The sequence below is a fragment of the Megascapheus bottae genome, chromosome 17 (genome assembly GCF_031878675.1).
Source record: "Megascapheus bottae isolate mThoBot1 chromosome 17, mThoBot2.hap1, whole genome shotgun sequence".
In the NCBI taxonomy this organism is placed as follows: Eukaryota; Metazoa; Chordata; class Mammalia; order Rodentia; family Geomyidae; genus Megascapheus; species Megascapheus bottae.
In genome coordinates this window covers 49310828-49334655 of record NC_143525.1, presented here as the reverse complement: position 1 = coordinate 49334655, position 23828 = coordinate 49310828, and the positions used below count along the sequence as shown (strand labels likewise).

Sequence of the window (23828 nt, the reverse complement as noted above, 5' to 3'; positions counted from 1 at the left end):
TCAGGAAGACCCACGTGAGGCCACAAAAATGGCAATGAGCCACAGAGGCCATTCAGCCCTGCAGGCCCCAGGAAGGTGCACACAGTGGACCCCAGGCTCCCAACCCCCATCCCCCCCCCCCCCCGGGGTCCCTGGCTTCCCTTCCCTTCCACTCCCATGCGGGTCTTGGCACATCTCCCTGGACCACTGGCTGGAAAAGCAGAGAGAACAACTCTTGTCCTTTTGCCTCCACCATTTACTTTTCTCCCTTGGGGTCTTCAGCAGTTGCTCAATGGCTTCCAGGAGGGAGAGCTGGGCAGGTCCTTCTGCAAAACCCTGGCTGCTACAGGAGGAGCCTCAGGGTCGCCTAAGGCTATGTACACAGGAGGGAGCTGGAGACAACGCCCACCTGGGAGGCTCAGGCGGGCCGGCCAGCCCGGATAATTCCAGCCACAGCTCCCTCCCAGTCACCGCTGGCCAGATCTGGGGCCACCCAGCCCCTTGGGCTTCTCACCAGCCAGGGGCATCTCACAAAATGCCAAAGCTAGGGATGCAAAGGTGAAGAAAGCCAGGACTGGGGCCAGCCTGGTGCAGGCACTCAGGGTGTGCAGGGCACAGCGATCCCCAGGCCTGCACCCCAGAAGAGACAGAGCCGGGAGGGGTGGAGGGGGAGCATCCTCTAGGGCTCGGCGGCCGGCTTGACCAGGTAGCCACTGAAGGTGATGTAGGTGTCAAACTCGTCGCTGAAGATGGCGTTCTCGCGCTCGCCCTTGAAGAGACGCACCCACACCTCGTCCTGCTCCCGCAGCTCCAGCATCAGGCTCTGGCTCTGCATGATGCTGCGGTCGCTGACCTGGGCGTACAGGATCACCATCTCCTCCCCGTTCCGCATGATGTGCAGGTACGTCTCCTTCTGGTTCCACGTGTGCACGTTGAGGCTGAAGAAGTAGACGCCCGGCACGTAGCAGTAGAACTTCCCCGTGAACATGTTGAAGTGGCTGTAGAGGTTCACGAACTCCGTGTCGAACACCACTGTCTGGTAGTAGTCGTTACTGTGCAGCGGCTTCTTCCGGCCCACCGAGAAGGCGGCGTAGTGGTTTTTGCACCGGTCCCCGGGAGACCCCATTGAGCCCTTCTGCCCTTTGGGGCCCACGTGGCCCCTGGCACCCGCAGAGCCCGTCTTGCCGTATTTCCCTTGCAGTCCTCTGTCTCCTCGGTCGCCCTTCTCACCTGAAAGGGACAGAAATGCACAGGGCATCACGAGAGAGGCTTGGTGGCTGGCTGCGCCGTGGGCGTTGTCCAGCTGGACGTCACGGCTCTGGTGTGGTCAGCTGCCCCCCCCCCCAGCTCCTCGACTGAACACTGGTGAGTTTCGATTCACATGCAGTCAAGCTAGTGGACTCAGTTTCCAGGGTTGATCTATTTCCATCCAGAAGCAATGCTTTTTTTTTTTTTTCTTTCCCCTTCTGGAAAGTCTGGCAACGATGAAAGGACATATGCGTTTGTCCACGAGCAACAGGCTTCAGGGCTAGGCCCAGGCTCACTCCAAGCAAACGGGCTGCAGATGTCTGGGGCTTGGCCCAGGGTCCAGGGTCCAGGCCTTCTCCCAGGGCTGTACAACACAGAACATGGTCTGGGAAAACCAAGCCACCTAACAAAGAACTCAGAGTCCTGCAGCCCCGGGCAGGCAGAGACCGGACGGGTAACCTGATGGCCCCCTCTTGCTCTTGCTCCTGTGTCTCTCTCCATCTCTTCTCTTGGAAATCGCCTACAGCTTCAAGATGGGAGCTTCTCCCTACCCCCCAGTCCCCTCAGAGGGAAGTTGGTCTGGGCTCCTGTCTTCAGGGAGCTGTCCCTCCCCTGTCCCAGCTCAGCCCCCGGGAGGTGCTGGGACTGGTCTCTTCACCCACTGACCTTTCAAGATTGTGATGTTGATCTGGGGTGCTGGGATAGCCTGGTACATGGGGGTCCCTGGGTCACAGCAGCGATAGCACCGAGGGGTGGGGGGCTCCTCACCCTGCCTGGAACTGTACTTCTCATGGCTTTCTTCCACACTGAGGAAATTAAAACGACAGAGTCAAGGTCACGACTCTCACCTCTCCTCAGCTGCCCGTGAGTCTGGTGGTCTGGGGTACAAGGGCTGCCGGCCTTCCCACACCCCATGCTCCGGGGATCCTGAACCAAACTGCAGAAAGATCTTGCCTCTTACATTATAGTGCTCATGGGAAACACAGCAGGAAAAACCTGAACAGGGTCCTTCCAGGATGCAGGAGCTGTGAGCCCCTGCCACTCCCTGGGGCTCTGGAAGCCATTCCACCCATCGTAAAGGAGAGGGACCACAGTGCAGCTGGGGACCGTGACAGCTCCATGCCGCCACCTTGAGGCGCTGGGCAGCCTTGCATGACGCTCTAGTGCTGTGGTGCCCATACCTGCTGCAGAAGCAGCAGTCTTCTTACCCAGCCAGCTCCTGCCTGGCTCTGCAGCGCTTTCCCTCCCTGGACCATCCAGACACCAGTCGGCACACCCTGAGTCCAACCACCAGCCCAGCAACAGCGGTGGGCATTTTCCCTGGTCTGTCTCCTGAGCTGGACCTTGATCACTGAACTTCAAGTCACTAACCTTCTTCTCAGCACTCAGATGTCATATGTCCCAAATCAAAGCCCTGGAACCTTGTCGTGTGTGTGTGTGTGTGTGTGTGTGTGTGTGTGTGTGTACAGGGGCTGGAGCTCCGGGACTAAGGGGTTGCCCTTTAGCGTTTTCGCTCGAGGCTGGCACTGTAACCCCTGAACCACATCTTTTCTTCTAACTTTTCTGCTGGTTAACTGGCTATCAGAATCTCATGGACTTTCTTGCCTGGCTGACTTTGAACTGTGACCTTCAGATCTCAGCCTCTTAAGTAGCTAGGGTTACAGGGGCGAGCCACCAGTGCCTGGCTTGGAACATTCCCAGTATCATCGCCAAGCGGTCCAGACGGAGCCTCTGCCTCAGCACCAGGCTTACGTCCACATCCACTGGGGTAGAGGAGGGAGTCTTTGCCCAGGCTACCCCAGGACGGGGCGCTAGGCCCCCATCATCTCTAACCAACCAGTGCTATGTGAACTATTCCTGGATTTCTTTCTCCCATGATCCTCCATCCCTCTTCACACTGCCCTCCAGCACTCCTTCTAGAACACCACAAAACACAAACCTCCCTGTGATTCCCCATTCCTCTAGGACGAAGTCCGGAGTGGGGAGGACTTCACACTAGACCCACCGGCCCACCCTTCTCCCCCAACTGTGCACAGCATTCAGACTGATTTTTCTCCTGCACCTGGAATAGCCCTGGGGACCCTTGGAGACCAGTTCATGCTGCTGGTTAGCCTTCCTAGATCTCACACCTCCCTTTTCTGGGTCCCCCAGCACCGAGGGTGCACCCCTACTATGCGCAGAGCCTGCCTTGCTGCACTGTGTCTGTTTCCTTCCAGCAGGATGCTAAAGGGTGCCATTCGAGATCGTCCTTGGTGCCTAAGGACGATGTCTGACTGGCAGCTGGTACTTGATCAAATGTTCAATTAAAAACAAAAGAAGAAAAAGATGAGGTGATGACTAGGAAAAAAAGAAGAAATAAAGGAATGGGTTCTTGCTTCCAGTGACAGTCCTGGCGTTCGCACTCACGGTTGCCAGGCTATGGCTGTACCCTCAAGCCACCCATGTAGCTATGAAATCTAAGCATTTGTGCATCCCTGCAAAGCATCGCTAATACACTAGAGTCTACCATATCAAAGAAGGCCACAGACACAAAGGCTAAAGTCATTCTCATGTCTTTTACCACCTTTTTTTTTTGCCAGTCCTGGGCTTGAGCTCAGGGCATGAACCCTTTCCTTGGACTTTCTCAAGGCTAGAGCTCTACCATTTGAGCTTCAACACCACTTCTGGCTTTTTTCTATGTATGTGGTACCAAGGAATTGAACCCCGGTCTTTGTGCATGCTAGGCAAACACTCTACCACTAGGCCAAACTCCCGGCCCTCCTTTTACCACCTTCTGGGGAAAGCTGACTGCCCAGGCCTTACCAACCCACTCCTATTTTGCAACTAGATAAATCTTCCAGGCTGTAGACACCCGCTCTGGGTGACATTTCTCCAAATCCAGCGGTTTCTGTAGCCTAACTCCAAGCTGTTTCTAGAATGCTGAATGCATTCTCAGGGATCAATTCAAAGACAAGCTGAAGGGCCTGGTTGGGGGTTCTTGGTCTGCTCTTCATTTAAAACACTGCAGACTTACTCTCCGCAGGGTGTGTGCGAGGCTGACCAGGACGAGACCTGGGTCTCTAGTCACCGGAAGGAGAAGGGCCTGCCTTCCTCCAGCACCAGTCTCCCCAAGAACGGCTCCTTGGTGTTGGCTCTCCCAGGAGCCCCACACTTGGGGTGCGGCACCTTTGCCCTGGCCGGAGCCGGAGCTCCAGGAAGCCTAGCACCAGAGTCCCTCACCTCTTAGGATGACCCTGTGGGGGTGGTGGCTCTCCGGTGGCCTCCAGCTCCTGCTGTTCCTGCTGATCACGTGGCACGTAGCTCAGGACCGGGCCCCAGGCGAAGGCCAGCAGCAAGCAGCATGTCAGCACCAATCTCCATCCATGGGAGCCCATCTTCCCACCAGGCTCTGGAGGGAGAAACACATGGGGGGAGTACCAGGGCACTCAGTCATCTCCATGCCACCTTAGCACCGGGAAGAATCACACCGCAATTTCACACACTTGTGTGCCCTCACACACCTGTGCACAGGTATGTCCTGGTATGCATACCTGCTTACACACACATGCACCACTGAGCACGGCCCTTCTGTACCTACCCAGACTTCTAAGACGCAGATCCAGCAAGGCACTGGCCCCTGCCCAACAGTGCATGGATGAATACTGAGCACTCACAGTCGGATGACTAAGACAGCATTTCTTTTAATCAGTGGGGGGACAGGGTGTGGGGCGGGCATACATCCTGGGAGCAGCAATCTGCTTTCTGCCACCAGGGGGCGCTCCGTGGGGCTCCGTAGTCTTTAATTCAGGATGGTTCTACTCATTCAAGCAAGGCCCTTGACCCCCACTTCGCGGTGCTTTCGTAAAAAGCTTGGGACAAAACTTTCCTCCGCTAGCATGAAGGCCATCCTGGAAAGATGTGATTCTTGGGAGCTCCCAGTGAGCCCCTTGGGGTGCGCTTGGACTTGAATTTGGCAGAGCATCCCTTTGTTTTCTCTCTTCAAAGCATCACCTCCAGCTCTCCTGGGGTCTCAGATGGTCCCCACACCTGCAGCCAGGCGTTACTGTGCTTGAGTGTACCTGGTGGGCTGGAAAAACCCTCCCTGGTCTGGTGAGGCTACCAAGGTTGATTCTCGCCTTCCAGTGTTTGACCCAGATGTGACGTCTGACCCTGAGAGGACCCCACAAGGAACAGCTCCCCCACAGTGGTTTGAGTTCTCTCATAGTGAAGGAAAATACAAACCCTCAGATTTTTTTTTTTTAGCCAGTCCTGGAGACTGAACTCAGGGCCTGAGCACTGTCCTTGGGCTTTCTCAAGGCTAGAGCTCTACCACTTGAGCCATAGCACCACATCCTCTCTGTATATATTGTACCAAGGAATTGAACTCAGGGCTTCGTGCATGCTAGGCACGCACTCTACCACACAAGGAGACACATCATGCGGCATTTCTCTGGGGAGCAAACCTCACCCTGGCTGGTCCTCAAAGGAGACATCTGTCCATTATTAAATGGCCATTTATGCACAAGAAGGCAGGGGCTTTGGGCAGTTAGCCATGGACAGTCTTAGACTCCGATGGGCTAACCTCAGGTGGCCGCCCTTCCTACCCACCAGCCAGCAGCCAACTGGAGCGCCTCGAGTCGTCCCTGGAGCTCTCCTGGACGCCCGTAGGAAAACACAACTTTGATTTTCCATCATCCCAGACCATAGAGACCTTTGCTTGGCTTTGAGAGTGTCCCGGCAAGGCAGTGTGGCCGCCTTCCTGTCTGGATGTCCCCTGTCCAGCTCTGACCTGCCCTGCACCTCTCAGCTCCATGGCCTCCAGTGGAGCTCCACAAATATTTGTCAAGTCCAGTTCTAGATATCTGTGTGTTTCTCTAATTCAATATTTCCTTTCCCCTGCACCTTGGTGCCTTGCTATTTTTGTTTTCCTTTTACGTGTCAATCTTGCATCCATTAAAAGGAAGTTTTAACCTTTTTTTTCTGTTGTTTTTTTCTCTTGAGTCATCTGCACCTAGGGTCTCGTGCTTGCTGGGCAGGAGCTCCAGCACCTGCACCACACCTGTCCCTAAACCACAGCCCTCCTACTTGTGCCTTCCTCGCAGGTGGGACAACAGTCATGAACCACCAAGCCCAGCTGATTGCCAGATGGGTTCTGCTCATGTTTCTGCCGGTGTTGGCTATGACCTTGAATCCTCCAGATCTCTGCCTCCAGAGGAGCTCGGATTGTAGGTATGAGTCACTGCACAAAGCTGGTTTTGTTTTGTTTTGTTTTGTTTTTACCAGTCCTGGGCTTGAGCTCAGGGTCTGAGCACTGTCCTTGGGTTTTCTCAAGGCTAGCACTTTACCACTTGAGCCACAGCACCATCTCTGGCTTTTTTCTATGTATGTGGTACTAAGGAATTGAACCCAGGTCTTTGTGCATGCTAGGCCACACTCTGGCCCTGGTTTTGTTTTCTTGTTGAGACAGGGTCTTTCTACGCAACTCAGGCCATCCTCAGCATCACTAGTTAGGCCTTGAATTTATGCTGGGGCTTGACCTCTGGGCCTGGGTGCTGTCAAAGCTTCAGCTTTGACAAACCTTGCACCTCTGCCTCCACGGGCTGGGCTTATGGCACCTTCCATGACTCCGGGCTTAAGCTTGTTTCTGGTTTGGGTTTTTTTCTGAATCTGAAGATACATGCCTTCTGATAAATGCTTCCATACTGGAAAGTACCAACAAAACCCCATGGAGTTTTGGCCTTGGCAGGACTGATATTTGGAGCCACCTTCTATCTCACTGGGCATTGTTCAGCCGTGCTCTTGAGCTCTGCCCACCACATCTGTTGGGGACCTCCCCCCATTTGTTCTACACTTGCCCAGTGTCTGCCCTGGGGAACAATGTCCCCAGCAGAGAAGCCAGGTGGGGTCTCCCCTGGACATAGCTTTCCTACTGGTTCATCTCCACCCAGCCTAAAAAACGTTGAGGCTTTCCACATTTTGGGTATGACAGATGAATGGGCCGAGTACCCAGCCAGATGGGAAAGGTCCCATGCGGGGCAGGGGAACAAAAGGTGACAACCTGAAGCCAGACAGAGGCTGGGGATGGGAAGTCTGGGCTCTCCACCACCACCGGCTCTCTGGTGCCAGGGAAAAACTAAGACTGAAAGCTTTCCCTCTTCACACGTGTGTGTGTGTGTGTGTGTGTGTGTGTGTGTGTGTGTGTGTGTGTGTGTTGGTACTAAGACTTTCACAGACTTTCCTGCTCAGGATGGGTCTCAGCCCCTGAGAAGGTGGAATGACAGCATGAAGCACTGGCGCTGTGCAGCACTGTCTTCCCATCCATTTTACTAAGTCCCACTGCAAGGTTGCCATCACAACTTTCATTTCATTTTCGCCACACTGGAGTGAGGTCAGCATTGTCAACACCGCGCAGAGCTTGGCTGCAGATGGCAGTTCGCGGTTTCCAGTAAAACCAACTCCGCTGCCCAACAGTGCGCCATGCAAGGAACGTGCTCTACACAGCAAAGGTGGCAAAGGATGAGGGGAACAGGTCAAGTCCAGGGCCGCGGCCCAGGACGTGGGGAGCAGGTCAGGTCCAGGGCCGCGGCCTAGGACAAGGGGAGCAGGTCAAGTCCAGGGCCGTAGCCCAGGATGAGGGGGGCAGGTCAAGTCCAGGGCTGCAGCCCAGGACGAGGGGAGCAGGTCAAGTCCAGGGCCGCGGCCCAGGACGTGGGGGGCAGGTCAAGTCCAGGGCCACAGCCCAGGGCATAGAGAGGTCAAGTTCAGGGCCACAGCCCAGGACGTGGAGAGGTCAAGTCCAGGGCTGCGGTCCAGGACGTGGGGGAGCAGGTCACATCCAGGGCAATGGCCTAGGAAATGGAGAACAGGTCAAGTCCAGGGCCACAGCCCAGGACATGGGGAGCAGGTCACGTCCAGGGCAATGGCCCAGGAGATGGAGAGCAGTTCAAGTCCAGGGCCACAGCCCAGGAGATGGGGAGCAAGTCAAGTCCAGGGAAGTGGCTCAGGACATCTAGAGCAGGTCATGTCCAGAGCAGTGGCCCAGGAAGTGGAGCGCAGATCAGTGACCCTGCTGAACCTGGACCACATGCCCCTGAATCTGAGCTGCACTGAAATCAGAGCAATAAAAAGCAATGCCACAAGACTCAAGGTCTTGGTTTTTCCCAAATCCAATATGAGTAGAGTCCCATGGAAACAGTTCTCCCATTTCTCTCACCAACTCCCTCAGGCCCTGCTGCAGCTCCTTAGCCTCCTTCCAAGGCCACCTCATCTGCCTTCATCTTGCCTTCGCCCCAGCAAGAAGGTCCCCCTTCCTAGGAGGACGGAAATGGAGGTGTAGCCCAAAGTGGTTGAGCACTAACCTTGAGCAAAATAAGTCCAGGAACAGTGCCCAGGCTCTGAGTTCAAGACTCAGGACTGCCACAAAAAAAAAAAAAAGAGGATTGAAGGCAAGGAGAAATCAGGAACTTATATGACCTGGAGGAGGGGGAGTCAGAGGCATGTCCTTGCTGGTGGTGTCCCTCCCTTCACAGGTGCTGCGTGGATCTGTGGAGCCTTCAAGGAGGCAACATTCAACCAAGTTTCCTTACACATAAAATCAGTCCTGCTGCTCCTGGCGCCACACTGTGGTGCGTGCCTGCTGCCTGTGTGGGTTCAGTCCCTGAGCCCCACCCAGTCCAGAGCCATTTGACAAGAACATTTGGTAAACATTGCTTTGTCTTTAATCTTCATGGGGTAAGCAGTGGTTCTGAGAGGGAGCAACCCGTAATCACCCTGAGCTGAAAAGAGTCTTGGAAGGCAAGTCTAAGCTGCCCTCTCAGCTGGCGGCGTAGCAAGCATGGCTTATTGAATGTCTGTGATTTGCCTGACATTGTGTAAGAGCTTAGGAGGAAGTGATCCAACCATAAATTAAATGTATTCCCTGACCTCAACAATATTACAGTCCTGAGAAGGAAACAGACAAGTACTCAATGAGAGCCCAAGGGCAAATGTGAGATCAGTGGTGAGTGGCTCCTGTATTAGACCTAGGCTCTCCAGTGCAGGGGCCATTAGTGACCTGTGGGAGTGAAATCCATTCAGAAAGGATAGAACACAATTCCAGTGATAGAGCCCTTGCCCAGCCTGAGGTCAAGTTCAACTCCCTAGCCCCACCAGTCACATTGCAATGTCTGGGTCACTCCATTGCAGCTGCTGGCCGCCATATTGGGAAGTTCAGAAGCGACCATGGCTGCACTGTGATAAGTTCTGTTGGACAGCTCTGCTCTAGATTAATAAGTCCGAGGGGGAGGAGGAGAAGCCACGAATGAGCAGCAGGCCAGAAATCTGGGAGTCATTTATCCTCCCTCCTCCCATGCATCCGGCTCATCTAAACCCCCACCAGCCCTCCTTAATAAGCCCGGAAGGTCAAGTCTCCTCCCTACCATTAGCTGGCATCAGATGCCTTCCAGGGGGCCTGGCTGTTCTCCATCCTCAACCCACCCAAGGCAAACATCTTTGTCTGGCTTCTTCTAGGGCCTGAACACCATCCCCAACGGTCCCAAGGGAGCTCGGCCTGAGCCACGCTTCGTGGCTTCTGGCCACAGGGTTCCCTGGTTAAATCCAGCATCCTCCCGCACACCTGCCCTCTGTCTTCACCTCAGCCATCTCCGAAGACGGGTCTGCTCACCGGCTCCTTCCACGCTGGGTGGAATTGTCCCAGCAAGTTGCTAAGAACCCCCAGTCACTGCAGGATTCAGATTCTGGGGTGCCTGAGAGGGGAAATATGTTGCAGGAGCTCTTGAGCCTGGCTGCCATGAGACTTTCCTGAGGAAGTCAGAATTACCTGCTTTGTCCCGGAGTCACTCGTGGCCCTAGTTACCTGCTCTCCACACTCCAATGTGGTGACAGGAAAGGGAGCACCTTCTGGAAGGCCTGGCCTCTCCATGGAGAGAGGAGGCCAGGAAACTCTCATCTGGGGCAGGAACTCATCCAGGTCACTGCCCAGACCCAGCAGACAAGGTGGCCGTGTCTGCCAGGTATCGGGAGCTGGGGCACCTGACCAGCCCAGCCTGCAGAGCTGTGCTTGCCTCCCAGTAGAACAAAGATTCCCTGTCCTCCGATTACCTCTCAGTTGGAAAGCCTCCGTGGGGCCGGGGGGGCTGCTGGCCCTGCCTGGGGAGGAGGCCAGGGGCTGCTCTGCAGGTCGCCTGGCCTACTGCCCACTCCCCCGACCCACCCCGTACCAGCAGCGCCAGCACCCTGGGGGGCGACTCCTATCAAGTCCAAGGGAGGAAAGAACTGGAAATTCTACCTGTCCAGCAGCGCCCCCCAGCCCTGCACAGGCAGTACAGACAGCTTTTGCCTTGTGGCCCCAAGCCTGGATACCCCGAGACTTTCTCCAGGTTCTTCTTGAAGGTGCCTGGCACCTAGAACCCAGCCACACCCCGTGGTTCCCACGTCAGGCGCCAACGGGCTGCTGCCACCTGCTCCAGCTCGCGCTCCTGAAGAACAAGCTGCTGGCAGCACACTGCCTGTGCTCAGAAACACCCGGCTGTCTTCATTGTGCACAACCTCTTCGACACAGGGGCTGGACCACGCAAGCTCCTGCCCTCTCCATCACCACCTCCACCACCTCCACCACCTCCACCACTCCTCCTTTTTGTTTTGTTCTGTTTTGACACGGGATCTCACTCTGAAGTCCAGGCTGGCCTTGAACTCAACACCCTCCTGCCTCTCTGCCACTTCAGTGCAGGGACTGCAGTCAGGAGTCACCACACACACCGTCTGTGGGATCTCTGTCCCTGGTGGATTCTTGGTCCCCCAGAGAAGACGGCGGCTTTCCAGGGTTGCGTCCCTGCCTGGACCCCTCTTACCCCAAACTCCTTCTGCCTGTCTTGCCTCCAGGATCCCACTCCACGCCCGAATGGCAAGAGGCCCTGAGTCTGCCCTCCCCAAGACACCCAACACAGCATGAGTCCATTAGTGAAGACTAAACACAAGAAAACCTTTCTTTCTCAGCCACGGAGGAGGCCACCTTCTACACTCCCACAGGACCCGTGGTGGCCCCTCTGGGCGGCAGGGCTGTGGAGACCCCCCCTCATGGCCAGAGGGCTCCCCAGTAGCGCTGCTCTGCACAGGCGTCTCCAGCTCCCGGGGCACCACTCTCTGCTCCGCCAGGAGACACTAACACCCCAAGACCTCTGCCCTGCTCTCGCCAATCCTCCCCTTCCCTCCTGCAGCCAGGACTCCACGATGGACAACCGCATTCTCAGGGTCCTAGGTCAGAGTGTGGGGTCCACTGAGACAATCTCACCAGCACCCCTCCCCACCCCCATCCTCTCTTCTCTGCCCCTTGGCCTCGGTGGTCGCCGCTCCAGGAGCTCCCTGTTGCCCCTTGGCTTCTAGTGTGCCTGGTGACAGTAAAGGAAGTGTTTAAGCCCTGATGTCACTGCCGTGGTGGCTGGGATCCTGTCTCCACCTCCCCTGTCCTCTCTGTACACAGATCCTCACGCCAGTCACCTGCGGCACACGGTGCTGAAACCCGCCCCGTCCAGATGCGTCTGCTGCTTAGCCTCCAGCACCCGCAGAGCCGTTCTGCCTCCACTGGCAGCCTCGTGCCATCTCCCAGGGCTGTGAGCTCTGGGGAAGGTGGCAGCCCAGTCCCACGTGCCTGTGTCCACAGCATCTGAGAAGTGTTTTGGGGACTTCAGGCCTGGCCCTTGCTAAGCAAATGCTCTACCCCTTGAGCCATGCCTCACTCCCCCCAGCTCCTCTTGCTTTCATTGTGTCTCATTGTATCATGTGCTTTTCACCAAGGACTGGACTTGAAGCAGGATTCTCCCCATCTCCAATCTCCCACGTCTCCCCAGAAGCTGTGATTATAGGCAGGGGGCACCTGGCTGGCTTTCCACACAGCTCAGCTCCACCCTCACCTTTCAGCCATCCCCAGAGAAGACACAAAGCCCTCCAGTGGCCAGGTCTGTGACACAGGGAACACCACCAAGAGTATCAAAACGCAGTCTCAGGGTGGCCTGAGGCTACCCTTCTCCAAGCCCTCTTCCTTTCCAAGCTAGGAAGCCCAGAGTCCAGCCCCAGGCCTCCTTAGCCAAGGCTGCAGACACCGGGACCTCCAGGGCTGCTGTCTCACCAGATGAGCGGGAGAGCACCCACGCACTGGAGGCCAAAAGCAAGGTGGCTGAAGAGGGTGAACTCATTGGGAGGAAAGGGGAGGAGGGAAGGAAGGGGAGGAGGAGAGGAGGGGAAGAGGAGGGGGAGGGAAAGAGGGAGGAGGGGCCAGATTCATCTAGTAGCACCAAACAGCACCCTCTGTGGATATGACAAGATGCTCACAAAACTGAGCAGAGAAATGCTTGTTGCAGACCCATATCCTCCCCACACAAGTACAGATTCACACAGAAGCACACACACACGCACACACACGCACGCACACACACACACGCACACACGGGGAGCCCCCAAAGGCTGCTTACCTGGCTTGCTGCTGGCACTACACTGAGTAATGAAAACATGGCTGCTTAATGTTTTCTTATTTGGGCTTCTATAGCCTCTCTCCCTCTTGTCTCTCTCTGTCTCTGTCTGTCTGTCTGTCTGTCTGTCTCTCTCTCTCTCTCTGTCCGTCTCTCTCCCTCTCTCTCTGTCTCTCTCTGTGTCTCTGTGTGTGTCTTTCTCTCCCCATAAGAGTCTAATTTTTTTCACAGTAAGTACACATTATTTTCCACTTAGAAAATGACAGATGTGCCCCACCCTGGGGACCTAGGGACCGTTTGATGGTTCCAGGGAACTTCACTCTGCATAAGAATGTAGATAGTGGGGGCGGGGTGGTGATGCTGTGGCAGATTTGTGGCTTACTGGGACCGGGTGGGATGCAGACTGGCCTGGTACTGAAGCCTCAGTCTCTTGCTCAATCACTCAACAAATGTCCACTGACCATCTGGGGCACTTCGGGCAGTGGCCTGGCCTCTCAGACTCATGGAACCAGAGGCTTCCGGGGCTGGGCCAACGGCTCACAGCTGTAATCCTAGCTACCCACAAGGCTGAGATCAGAGGCTCGCAGTTCAAAAACAACCCTGGACAGAAAAGTCCTTAAGATTCTTATCTCCAATTAACTACCCAAAAGCTGTGGCTCAAGTGCCAGCGTTGAGCAACAAAACCTCAGGTCAGCACGGGGTGCTGAGCTCAAGTCCCAGCACCAGGAGGGGTGGGGAGGGGGAGAACGAGAGTGCCTCCCTTTCCATGGGGAGCTGCTGAGCTCAGGTTTGGGGAGCTTCCTGATTGGCTAGCTCAGTTACAGTCCAACAATAGCCGCTGCCTTTGGTTTTCAGGGAGATTCAGCTGCCCTTTCATCCAGAGAAGCAAAGGATTGCAAAGCATCAATTGCCTGCCAGGCACAGTGCAAGGTGTTAGCTGCTGGGTGCCCTAGACCATCTTTACAGGTGGAAAGCACTAAGATCTCTGCAGGGGTACCAGCCTGTGGCTGCCACTACTACCTCCTCCTTCCCTTCCTCCTCCATTTTTGTGCCAGGACTGAGGTATGAATGCAGGCTTTATGTTTTCTCACTTCGCTTTACTCTCAAGTACTTAAGCCATACCTCCTCTTCTGACTTTTTACTAGTTTTTATTATTGTTGTTTGTGGTCAGTCACGGGGCTTGAACTCAGGCCTGGGTGCTGTTCCTGAGCTCTTTTGCTCAAGGCTAGCGCTCTAACTCTTTGAACTACAACACTACTTCTGGTTTTCTGGTGGTCAACTGGAGATAAGTCTCATGGACTTTCCTGATCATGCTGGCTTTGAACCTTGCTCTTCCTGAGTAGCTAGGATTATAGAAATGATGTGCCATCCCCTGGGTCTTCCTTCCTTCCTTTTTTCAATGCTGTGGTTTGAAATCAGGATTCAGAGTCTTAAGCTTACTAGGCAGGCACTCTACCACTTGAGCCCATGGTTCCAGCCCTCTTTTGCCTTATTTTTCAGATTTAAAAAGTGGACCATGGGGCTGGGAGTTTGGCCTAGTGGTTAAAGTGTTTGCTCAGGCCCTGAGCTCAAGTCCAGGACTGGCAAAAAAAAAAGTGGACCATGATCCTCCACTCACAGCCTCCTGTGCAGCTGTGATCACAGCTTTGTAGGGAGGTATGTACCACCATGCCCAGCTTGTTGGTTAAGGATGGGGTCTGCTCACTTTTTGCCCCAGCTAGCATTGAACTATGATTCTCTTCATGTCTACCCCCAGGGAGCTGAGATTACGGTTTCATCTCCCACACTCTGCTCTACCTATGAGCATCTCAACATTCACCACTGGAGCTCAGAAACAGAGCCCCCCTTATACCCTTGCTGGGTGCCAGGACCAAGCTGGAATCCTGCCAGCAGGAACAAATGGTGGGAAGAAGAATGAAGGAGATGGAAGGAGAGATGTCTGTTTGTCTGGGCCTCTGGGGGCTGTCTGGGAGTCAGACATGATTGGGTGCCAGTAGAGGAGCCGCGGGGCAGGACTTATGGAAGTGGAGGAGAGGACAGTCCGGTGAAGGGTGGACTTTGGGCTCTAGCCCTGTGCCAACCTGCTCACCACCGTTCACCCGATCCACTGCCTTTTCCAGATAAGCATCAGAGGACTTCCAGGGCCTGAATCTCCTCTGCTCCAGGAACCCCTCTGCTCCCCCAAACCACCATATCCTCCCATTTACTATCAGAACTCAGCCCAACATCCACACTCTGACACCAGCCCAGAAACTTGTGGAACAGAAGCTCAGGCCCAGCCCCCGCCCTACCCACCCAGGCTGACGGCCTTCCCGGCACGGGCCTCCCTTCCCTGGCCCCCAGGGCAGGACGGAGGGCGGCTGGTTACCAGATGCCCCACTCCCAGGGGGTGGAGTGCAGCCCCAGGATGGGAGCACGTGGGGTTTTCCACCATATGTAGCTTAGCTGTGGCCAGCAGCATGTCTGACCCAGCCCCAGACATCAGAACTTGGCTTCCTCACGCCCTGCCCTGCCTGGCTCTTTTCCTGGCCTGGCCTGGCCTCCCGCCTCCCTAGTCTCTTGCTCAACTGCCTCCTTTCAAAGAAAATTTCTCCCAGGTACAGGAAGACAGCCAGACACAGAGGCCCAGCCAGCCCACAATGTCCCACTCAAAGCAGGGTACGGGGATGCAGTGGCTCCAGAGGAGGGCCAGGGACCCTCAACCCCATGGACCGGACGGCCCTGGGATGGGGCCTAGGTAAAGGGGCAGTGGGAGGGGAGGCCAAGGCTCTCTCAGCCTCTCCATCAGGACCAGAGCACCAGATTCCTCTCCAGAGACTCTGAGCCCCCACCTAACTCACAGGCCCTGCCTCACCACCCCCCCCCTCCGAGAACCCACCCCTCACAGGATCTGCCATTCCCTATAAGACCCGCCCCTCAAGGGCATGCTTCTCCCCAGGCTTTCCCCCTGCCCCCCGGGCTTGCCACTCCCCCAGAAATGGGCCCTGAGTTTTACCAGGGTAGTAGTTCAGCCTTTTACTCCCACGCTTGGGAGGGGGAAAGGGCACTGATTGTGCAGGTCTGTCTGGACGTCCTGTGGCTAAGTTCAGAACAGGAGCTGCTAGAGCCTGGGCTGGAGGCAGGGGCAAGGCCAGGGACAGGGCCTTGAGGCTAGGCCCTGAAGTTGTCTTCCTGGGTGGCCCCAGGGTATGAAAGGAAAGCAGTGTAGAGTTCATGCTCCTTAGACAAATAGACACCTAGGAATTGTCCTTGGTGACTTGACATTTACATTGTGTCAAACAGGCGAAAAATAACAACAGCCCACTCAGTAGCCGGCACCCAGCTCTGGTGTCTCAGGGGCTGTCAGGGTTTCTCCTGACTTGTCAGAAAAGAAGACTACCAGAACATCTTTCTGCCCTTCTGGCCTCCTGCTGTGACCCCATTCTCCCCCTAAGCCCAGTAGCCCCCTCTTGCCCTGACCCCAGGACCTGGGACCCACTACAGCGCCTGTCTCCTGAGGACAAGACGCACATGTACAGCTGGTGTCCGGTGAGGATGCCCTGCCACAGGACTTCTTCCACGAAATTCTTTTCATCTTTGTTTTGATGGGTGAAGTTCAGTCACAGAATGTTTGGTTTATGAGTCATGCTAATTAGAGCTGGGGGAGGGGGCACAAGAGAGAACAGCAAAAAGGGACTGTTCCAAAAAAATAACAAGAATACTGTGCTGGTTGTCCTGAGCAGGGAGGTTCTATCCCTAGGACAACGGGGCTTCCTTGCAGCCTGCTTGGAAGGGCGTCTCTTACCAGTGGGGCAGTGGTGCCCTGTACCTGGACCTAAGGCCACATTTCTCTTCTAGAACTGCCAGGAGTACCTCCCTTGGCATAATAGGAAACTCAAGACAGAAGGGGGAGAGGGGCAGCCAGCACCCCTGGAAAGCAAGCCTACTGTCTTTCCTGCCCCCCCCCCCCCCCCGCCAGCCTTCTCTTCTAGAAACCGGAGTGGCTCTGCTGAGCTCAGACTGCAAGGAGTTCCCAGCATAGGCTGAAAAGGGGCGGGGGGGGGGGGTAGGGAGCTGGGGGAGATGAAGCCTAGATCTGTTGATTAGATGAAGAAGATCTAGGTTCCCCCACTCACTGCATCTGGGGCAAACCATGAGCCCCCATGAGCTTCCCTGGGCGAGACTCCCGAATAGATGATGGGAGATGGACAAACTCATGCTGTCATTCTGCTGCTTCTGGCCCCTGCTTTGGCTGGATGCTCACCAAGCCCCTCTCTGGGTAGAACTGGGGTGACAGGGAAGCCCCCTACCTCCCAGCTCTCTCCAGCGAGCGGGACTCTGAGCAGGCGTGGCTGAGGGCAGGCGGCCCCTCCCTGCAGCACACGTCACAGTCTGGTGTGTGTTGGTGGCCGTGCACGTGTGCTGCACAGCCTGCTGGGAAGTGTATACTTTCTGCACTATTAAAAGCAGAGCCGGGCCTGTCTCTAAGGACGTCACACGCTCCACAGGGATCCAGGAAGTTGTTTCTCAAGACATTTCTCATTTTCAAAGCTTGGTCTCCACCTACAAACCAAGAGGCAGACAAGGCAGACACAAGGCTACTGCAAGAGTCAACAGCGCCAGTGACACCGGCCCGTAATCCTAGCAACTGAAGAGGCTGAGATCTGAGGATCAAGGAGGAAAGCCAGCCCAGATCTGTTAGACTATGATCTCCAATTAACCAGCAAAAAGCCAGAAATAGAGCTGGGGCTCAAGTTCTAGAGTACTACTAGCCTTGCCCAAGACCCATTATTGGCACAAAAGTAAATAAGTGGGGGTGGGGAGGAAACGACAGCTCAAGGAGAGGGGAGCCTGCGAGCAGCCTGGGTGGGCTTCCAGGGTTGGCAAGGCGGGGTGTAGGCAAACAGATGGGAACCACACCTGTGCTACTGGAGATACCCAGAGGGCTAAGGTGGAGGCTGTGGGGTGGAGGGGATGGTGTCCAAAAGTTTAAGGAAATTTGAGATTGCAGCCCCAGGCCACACAGGGGCTCCTCTCAGTCTGTAGCAGCTCCACAGCTAGAAGGGAGGAGAGATGGTTTGTTTCTGCCCAACCATCCGGGTGCCCTCCAGGACACCAAGACTATGGGGTGACAGGCAGAGTCCGCCCTTCCATCCTGTGCCAAGGCCCAAGAGGGCACAGAGAACTTAGGATCAACTTAGATAGCAGAGGGCTGCGGAGACATGTGGCGGGGGAGAGGGGCTTCCAGAGGCTATGGTGAGTAGAGATACATTCCTCATAGAAGGGTGCAACAAGATAAACAGGCTGGGGGAACAGGACGGTTCCCGCTGCAGACAAGCCCGCCTCCCTGTCAGTCAGAGACAGTCGAGTCCAGCTACCGCAAGGGGAGTGGGCCAGCACGGGCACAGGGCTGTTCCTAAAACTTCTCACCTGCTAACCTGGCCCCTCCTCCCCATGCACTGTCCACCAAGAAGGTGCCTGCTCAGTCCTGCCCTGGCAACAAGCTGGAGCCACGGAGGCAGGAGCGGGCTGGCACCGGGTGCAGCTCCGACCCTGTGACTGGGCCACCTACCTCCTTGCAGCTGAGCCGGTCCGGCTGAGTCGTCCGGAGCCTCTCTCCGCCTCTCAGCGCATCTCCAGCAGCTGAGCCTCCTCCAGGCCAGGTCGGCAGGAAAGCACAGACTTGTCCAAGGAGAGAGAGAGAGAGAGTAAGATCTGAGAGAGGAAAAAAAGTCCCCTGGGGAAGAATGCCGAGCGTGGGGAGGGCCGGATGTGACTGTGGCAGCACCTTTATCTCCTCCACTAGCTCCAAGGTCTCTTTGGCAGAAGCGGAAACGTGCTTTCTCAAAAGTCAAGGAAGAAAGGAAGAAAGCGGGACAAACACGTACAGAGCAAACCCCAGCCAGATGTGCCGTGGAGCCTAGAACGCTCCCAGAGCAAATTACCCAAACAGCAGCCGCCGAGCATTAACTGTGTTGTGCCCGGCTGGCCGGCCCTCCGGTCTATGGCCGTGCTGGGGAGCCAGCCAGGCTGGGGAAGGCATCTGCAGGCACATCCAGATGTGGAGATGGCTGGGGGCCCAGGACAAGGATGCCCAGGACAGGGTGGGGGGTGTCAGAGAGCCTGAGAACCCCAAGTGACTTGGTAGAGGGGGGATGGGCTCCAGGAAGCTCCAGCAGCCCAGGGGCCAAGCACTGATTTCAGACTGTGGCTAACACATGCCTATGGGGACTCTACCTGGGGTCCAAGGACTGGACAGATTTGAGAGTGGTCCGTGAGTACCTGTAACAGATTGTCATGTTGTGGTGGTGTGCATGTGAGAAGCACATGCACATGCACGTGTGTGTGTGTGTGTGTGTGTGTGTGTGTGTGTGTGTGTGTGTGTATACACTTCAGAAAGCTTTGCTCAGCGTCTGGTGCAAAGGTGAGAAAGACCCAGGCACCCAGGGTTCACGCCTGTAATCCTAGCTACTCAGGAGGCTGAGATCTGAAGAGCAAGGTTCAAAACCAGTCTGAGCAGGGAAGTCAAGACTCTTATCTCTAGTTAACCTGGGGGGGAAAAAGCCAAAAATGGAACTGTGGCTCAAATGAAGAACATTAGCCTTGAGCAATAAAGCTAAGGGACACTACTCAGGTCCCAAGTTCAAGCCTCAGTACCAGCAAACACATGCACACACACACAAAGCCAGGAAGGAAGCTCTGCCTGGAAGGTTCCCACCTCCCAAAGAACTCCATTAATGGAACAGGGGTCATTCTGTGTATTTCTCAATCTTATTCAAGCATTCTTTCCAACCCAGTCGAATCGAGCTTCTTCCCACGAGGTCGGCTGGGGTGCTCCATCCTAAAATCTGAGTCACATGAGTGAGTTGTGCAGGAATCTTATCTCACCACCCAAAGAGGGAGGATCTAGCCCCAGGAGATAAAACTGCTCTGACAGTACCAGGGCTTCATTTCCACTCCTCTGAGCCATGCTCCCCCACCCAGGGGCAGCTGTACCTATCCATACTGTCTGACATTTTCTACCAAATGCACCCCACAATCTGGGTAAGGGGCTGCTGGCTTGGGATGCCAACAGAAAAGACTGCTTTGGCACCCCAGGCCCTGGAATCCTCCTTCTCACCACAGAGGCACATGGGAGGTGAAGAGGCTGGATGCCCACCAGGCTCACTGCCTTGCCCCAAGGCCGGGCGCAGGCCAGAAGCTGGGTGCAGCACAGAATGGGCAGATGGAAGCTGGGCGCAGTGGTTCACACCTGTAGTCTTAGCAACACAAGAAGCTGAGATCTGAGGAACCCAGTTCAAAGCCAGCTCGGGCACTAAAGACTGTGAGACTCTTTAACCACTAAACAGGAAGTGGTGCTGTGGCTCAAGGGTAGGATGGCAGCCTTGAGCTGAAGAGCTCAGGGACAGAGCCCTGGCCCAGGAGTAGGGTGGTAACCTTGAGCTGAAGAGCTCAGGGTCAGCGACCAGGCCAAGTTCAAGCCCCAAGACCGACCCCTCACCTCCCTCACCCCGCCAAATAAAGGGCAGATGGAAGCAAAGACCCCAATCATTGTGCCAACCTCCTGAGGGGTGCTGAGGCCGTGCTCTCTGGCACTGGGGGGTACAGGGCACTGAGGGGGGGTACGGGGCACTGGGGAGGGTACAGGGAACTTAGGTAGAGCTGCCGGCCATCCTTGGCATATGGGTGGAGCAGAACTCACATCCTTGGTTGCTTATCACTACAGGAAGACCAGAAGATAAAGTCCCCTCCGTTCCCATAAGTGACACCAGGATGCTGAGCTCCCCTCTGCCCTGTCCCCTCAGCTGTGGCGGCAGGGACAGTGGGGAGAACAGCAGGCTGACCAGGAAGGTCAAGTGGGGGACACATGGCGGCAACCACTGTGGGGTGGCAGCGGAGAGAACCTTGGAAAGACCCCATGTCCTCCCCAGAGTTCATAACACCACAGAGAAAAGCATGTGGAAGATGGGAAGCTAGCTCTTTCTCTTTCCCCTGGCCTAGATGGCTTTGAAGGCCTGATAGTTATGGCCGACAGAACTCAGGGCCTCTGCTTGCAAGACAGGTGCTAAATTATTTGAACCATGTCTCCAGCCCCTTCTTACATTAGATATCTTCAAAGGAGGCTCCTATTTTATGTTTATCCCAGCTAGGACTAAGATCCAGCCCTACATGTGCTACTCTGAGTCCCTGGAGATGACAGACCATTTATGTGCCCAGCCACTGGTTGTGGTGGCTCTTATAACCTCCTTTCCACCACTGCCCGGCTTGGAATGGTGACTCTGCTTTCTGCTCCCTCCCAAGCAGCTAGGGCTACAGGCTTGAGTTACAGAGCCTGGCTATCTTTAGTGCAACTCCAAGACATGAACTCAGCAGTCTCGTAGAGTTCTAGCCAAGGATGGCACCCATCCACAGCTGGCTTGTCCGCTCTGTGTCCCCAGGCTCGGGAGAAAGTGCAGCCAAGCCCAAGGCCTCTGATAGGAATCACCTGGACCCCAGAGAGTGGCTCATCTCTGGGGATGTGGGCAGTTCCTTGTTCCAAACACAGTGGGAAACAGTCAGGGTCTCACAAGAGTTCAAGACGCGCTGTGCTGCTCACACCTGTGTGTGCCAAATTTTGGGAAGAAACCAAGTTTTTGGAGACTTTGGTATTTGGGTGGATTTTGGAGCCTATAGTCCTCAGCTGGGGAACAGACACGAAGAGTTAGAATAGAACTCACGATAACTATGGTAACACGGTATGGTATATGCTTGTTTTTTCCTTCCTTGTGGGTTGAGGCCCCCACATCTCTAAGAGCTTGAAAAACCAGATTGCTCATTTTCCTTCAGGCAGAAGCTGGGGGAAGGGATGTGATGGGAAAACAGCAAAGGGAACTTGGGGCTTCCCGGGGGAGGGGAATTCCGAGGAACAGGCCTGGGTGGGGTTCATCTTAAGGGGTGCCTGTCACAGCTCACAACCCAAGCCAGCAGGCGAATGGGCCAAGACTCACCAGTGAGCTCTCCAAGGCACCCGAGTGCAACAGAAGAAATAAAACGTGTCACAGCCAGACGGTGTGCCAGCTTTCCCCTGCCCTTTGTCATCGGCTCTCACTCTCTCTGCTTGGAGACAGAGAATCTGGCAAGCGAGGGATGTTCTGGTCGATGATTCGTCTCCTTCCATCCCTTCCGCAAACGCCCCAAGCGACCACAACCACAGCGTTCCGAGTACAGCAAATACCTCTCTGTGCAAGTTAGTCACGAGGGATTCAGGGAGCAGCCAGGGCACAACAGATGACCAAAGCCACCAGCCAGGTCCGGGGCAGGAGACACCAGCCCTGGGACAGAAGCCAAACACCAGGCTGGTACCTATGGTTCACATTGTGATTCTAGCTACTCAGGAGGATGAGATCCGTGGACCAGGGTTCAAAGCTAGCACCAACAGTCCATGATACTAATCTCCAATTAATCAGAAAAAAGCTGCAAGTGCAAGTGTGGCTCAAGTGATAGCTCGAGTGAAAAAGCTAAGGGACAACACACACACACACACACATCACAACCCACCAGAAATGCTGAGCCCTTGGGCCATGAGTGTAAGCCTAGTGGTAGAGTGCTTGCCTAGCATGCATGAAGCCCTGGGTTTGATTCCTTGGTACCACATACACAGAAAACACCAGAAGTGGTGCTGTGGCTCAAGTGTAGAATGCTAGCCTTGAGAAAACTCAAGGACAGTACTCAGGCTCTGAGCTCAAGCCCCAGGACTGCTAGAAAGAAAGAGAGAAAGAGAGAAGGAAGGAAGGAAGGGAGGAAGGAAGGAAGAAAAGAAGGGAGGGAGGGAGGGAGGGAGGGAGGGAGGAAGGAAGGAAGGAAGGAAGGTAGGTAGGAAGGACAATTGAGTCCTGCTCCAAAGTCTTATCTTGGGTCCCCAGTGAGCTGTACACCAAGCCCACTCATAATCTGCTAGGGGTTGCCCCTACCCAAGGGTGTCTGACCCAAACCCAAAGAAGTTTCTAAGTGGCTTCACTTTCTTAAGCTAGGGATGTTTGCAGGGTGAGGCCCCAGAGACTCAAAGAAGGGCATTTCCTGGGACCCTCCCTGGGGGTGGGGGGAGGCCATGTTGTGCTGCCTCTGTCCAATGTTCTTTCCCATTCCCTGCTGTGGTACTGCCTGCTGCCTCATCACTGAAAAGGCCTTGCAGCTTCAGCTAAAGTCCATGAGACACTGGGTTCCCAGTACACACAGCCTGCCATTAGCAGCAACTCAGTTTCTCCACTGTAGTCCTGACATCCTGCCAACCCAGCTACTCTGCGCCAGGCTCCCCAGCCATCCCACAAGGACAGACACTGGTTTTCTTCAAACTTTTCAATTCCATTCCAACGGGTAGCGAGGAGACGGGCGGGCAAGGGGCCCTGCCAAGGGACAGGGGGTAGGGAGGTCCTCACACAGTTTGGGAAGTTGCTGAGATGGGAACTTGGCAGTCCGTGTCTGGCTCCTGCCACGGGCCTGTGCTGTGGCTCCCATGTTCTGGGAGAGCAGGTGGCGCTCAGGACTGGCAGAGGCCAGGATGAGCCAAAGCTTCACACCTCCAGGAAACCACCAGCACAAGGGCATTCCCTCTCCAGGTCAGTCATGTAACTTCTGTGCCTCAACATCCCTATGTCTGCTTGCTTCGTCCAGTTTCACAGACCCAATCTCCATGCAATAGTCTTCTGGATAAATAGAGCGGGTGCGCCCCCTGGTGGAAAGCAATGTCCTGCACACTTAGCCATGAAATGAACCCAGGACCAGCATGAGTAGAAGCAGCACAGGGATGAGCGGTGCAAGCAGAAAATGTGTCATCTCTTCCATGGAGCCACAGAAACAAAAGGAGAGATGTTCCAGGAGGAGGTGCTGGGGCTGCGATTGCAACTCCCAAGAAGAAGGTGCTCTGGCTTGCTGAGTACTTTGAGCGGAGAAGCCTTAGAGGCAGCTCTAGAAAAAAGCCTCTCTGACCTTCTACTACCCTCAGGTAGCCCGTGTCTCTCTCTCCAGTGGGGAGTGGCTTTACCCACAAAAACTCTCCTCTAACGGCAATCATCACACCTAGAAATACTGCTTGCTCTCACCTCCCCTGTCTCTCCACGTTGGAGCTGTCCATGAAGACATTCCCAGGCCCTGCCTGATGCCAGGTCACGTGACGTTCACTCCAGAAGGGATCCTGAGGCACAG

At 55.3% G+C, this 23828-nt stretch overlaps 1 protein-coding gene across 1 annotated transcript; it reads right to left on the bottom strand.

The window, feature by feature from the left end:
- Positions 1-214: 214 nt before the first annotated feature.
- Positions 215-18491, bottom strand: C1qtnf1 (C1q and TNF related 1). Its single transcript, XM_090351312.1, has 5 exons — positions 18436-18491; positions 18220-18329; positions 4447-4615; positions 1894-2033; positions 215-1209 (listed from the first exon to the last, which is right to left on the bottom strand). The coding sequence occupies exons 3-5, from the start codon at positions 4599-4601 to the stop codon at positions 659-661; spliced, it is 846 nt and encodes a 281-aa protein (XP_090207438.1). The 5' UTR covers positions 4602-4615; positions 18220-18329; positions 18436-18491; the 3' UTR covers positions 215-658.
- Positions 18492-23828: the final 5337 nt, after the last annotated feature.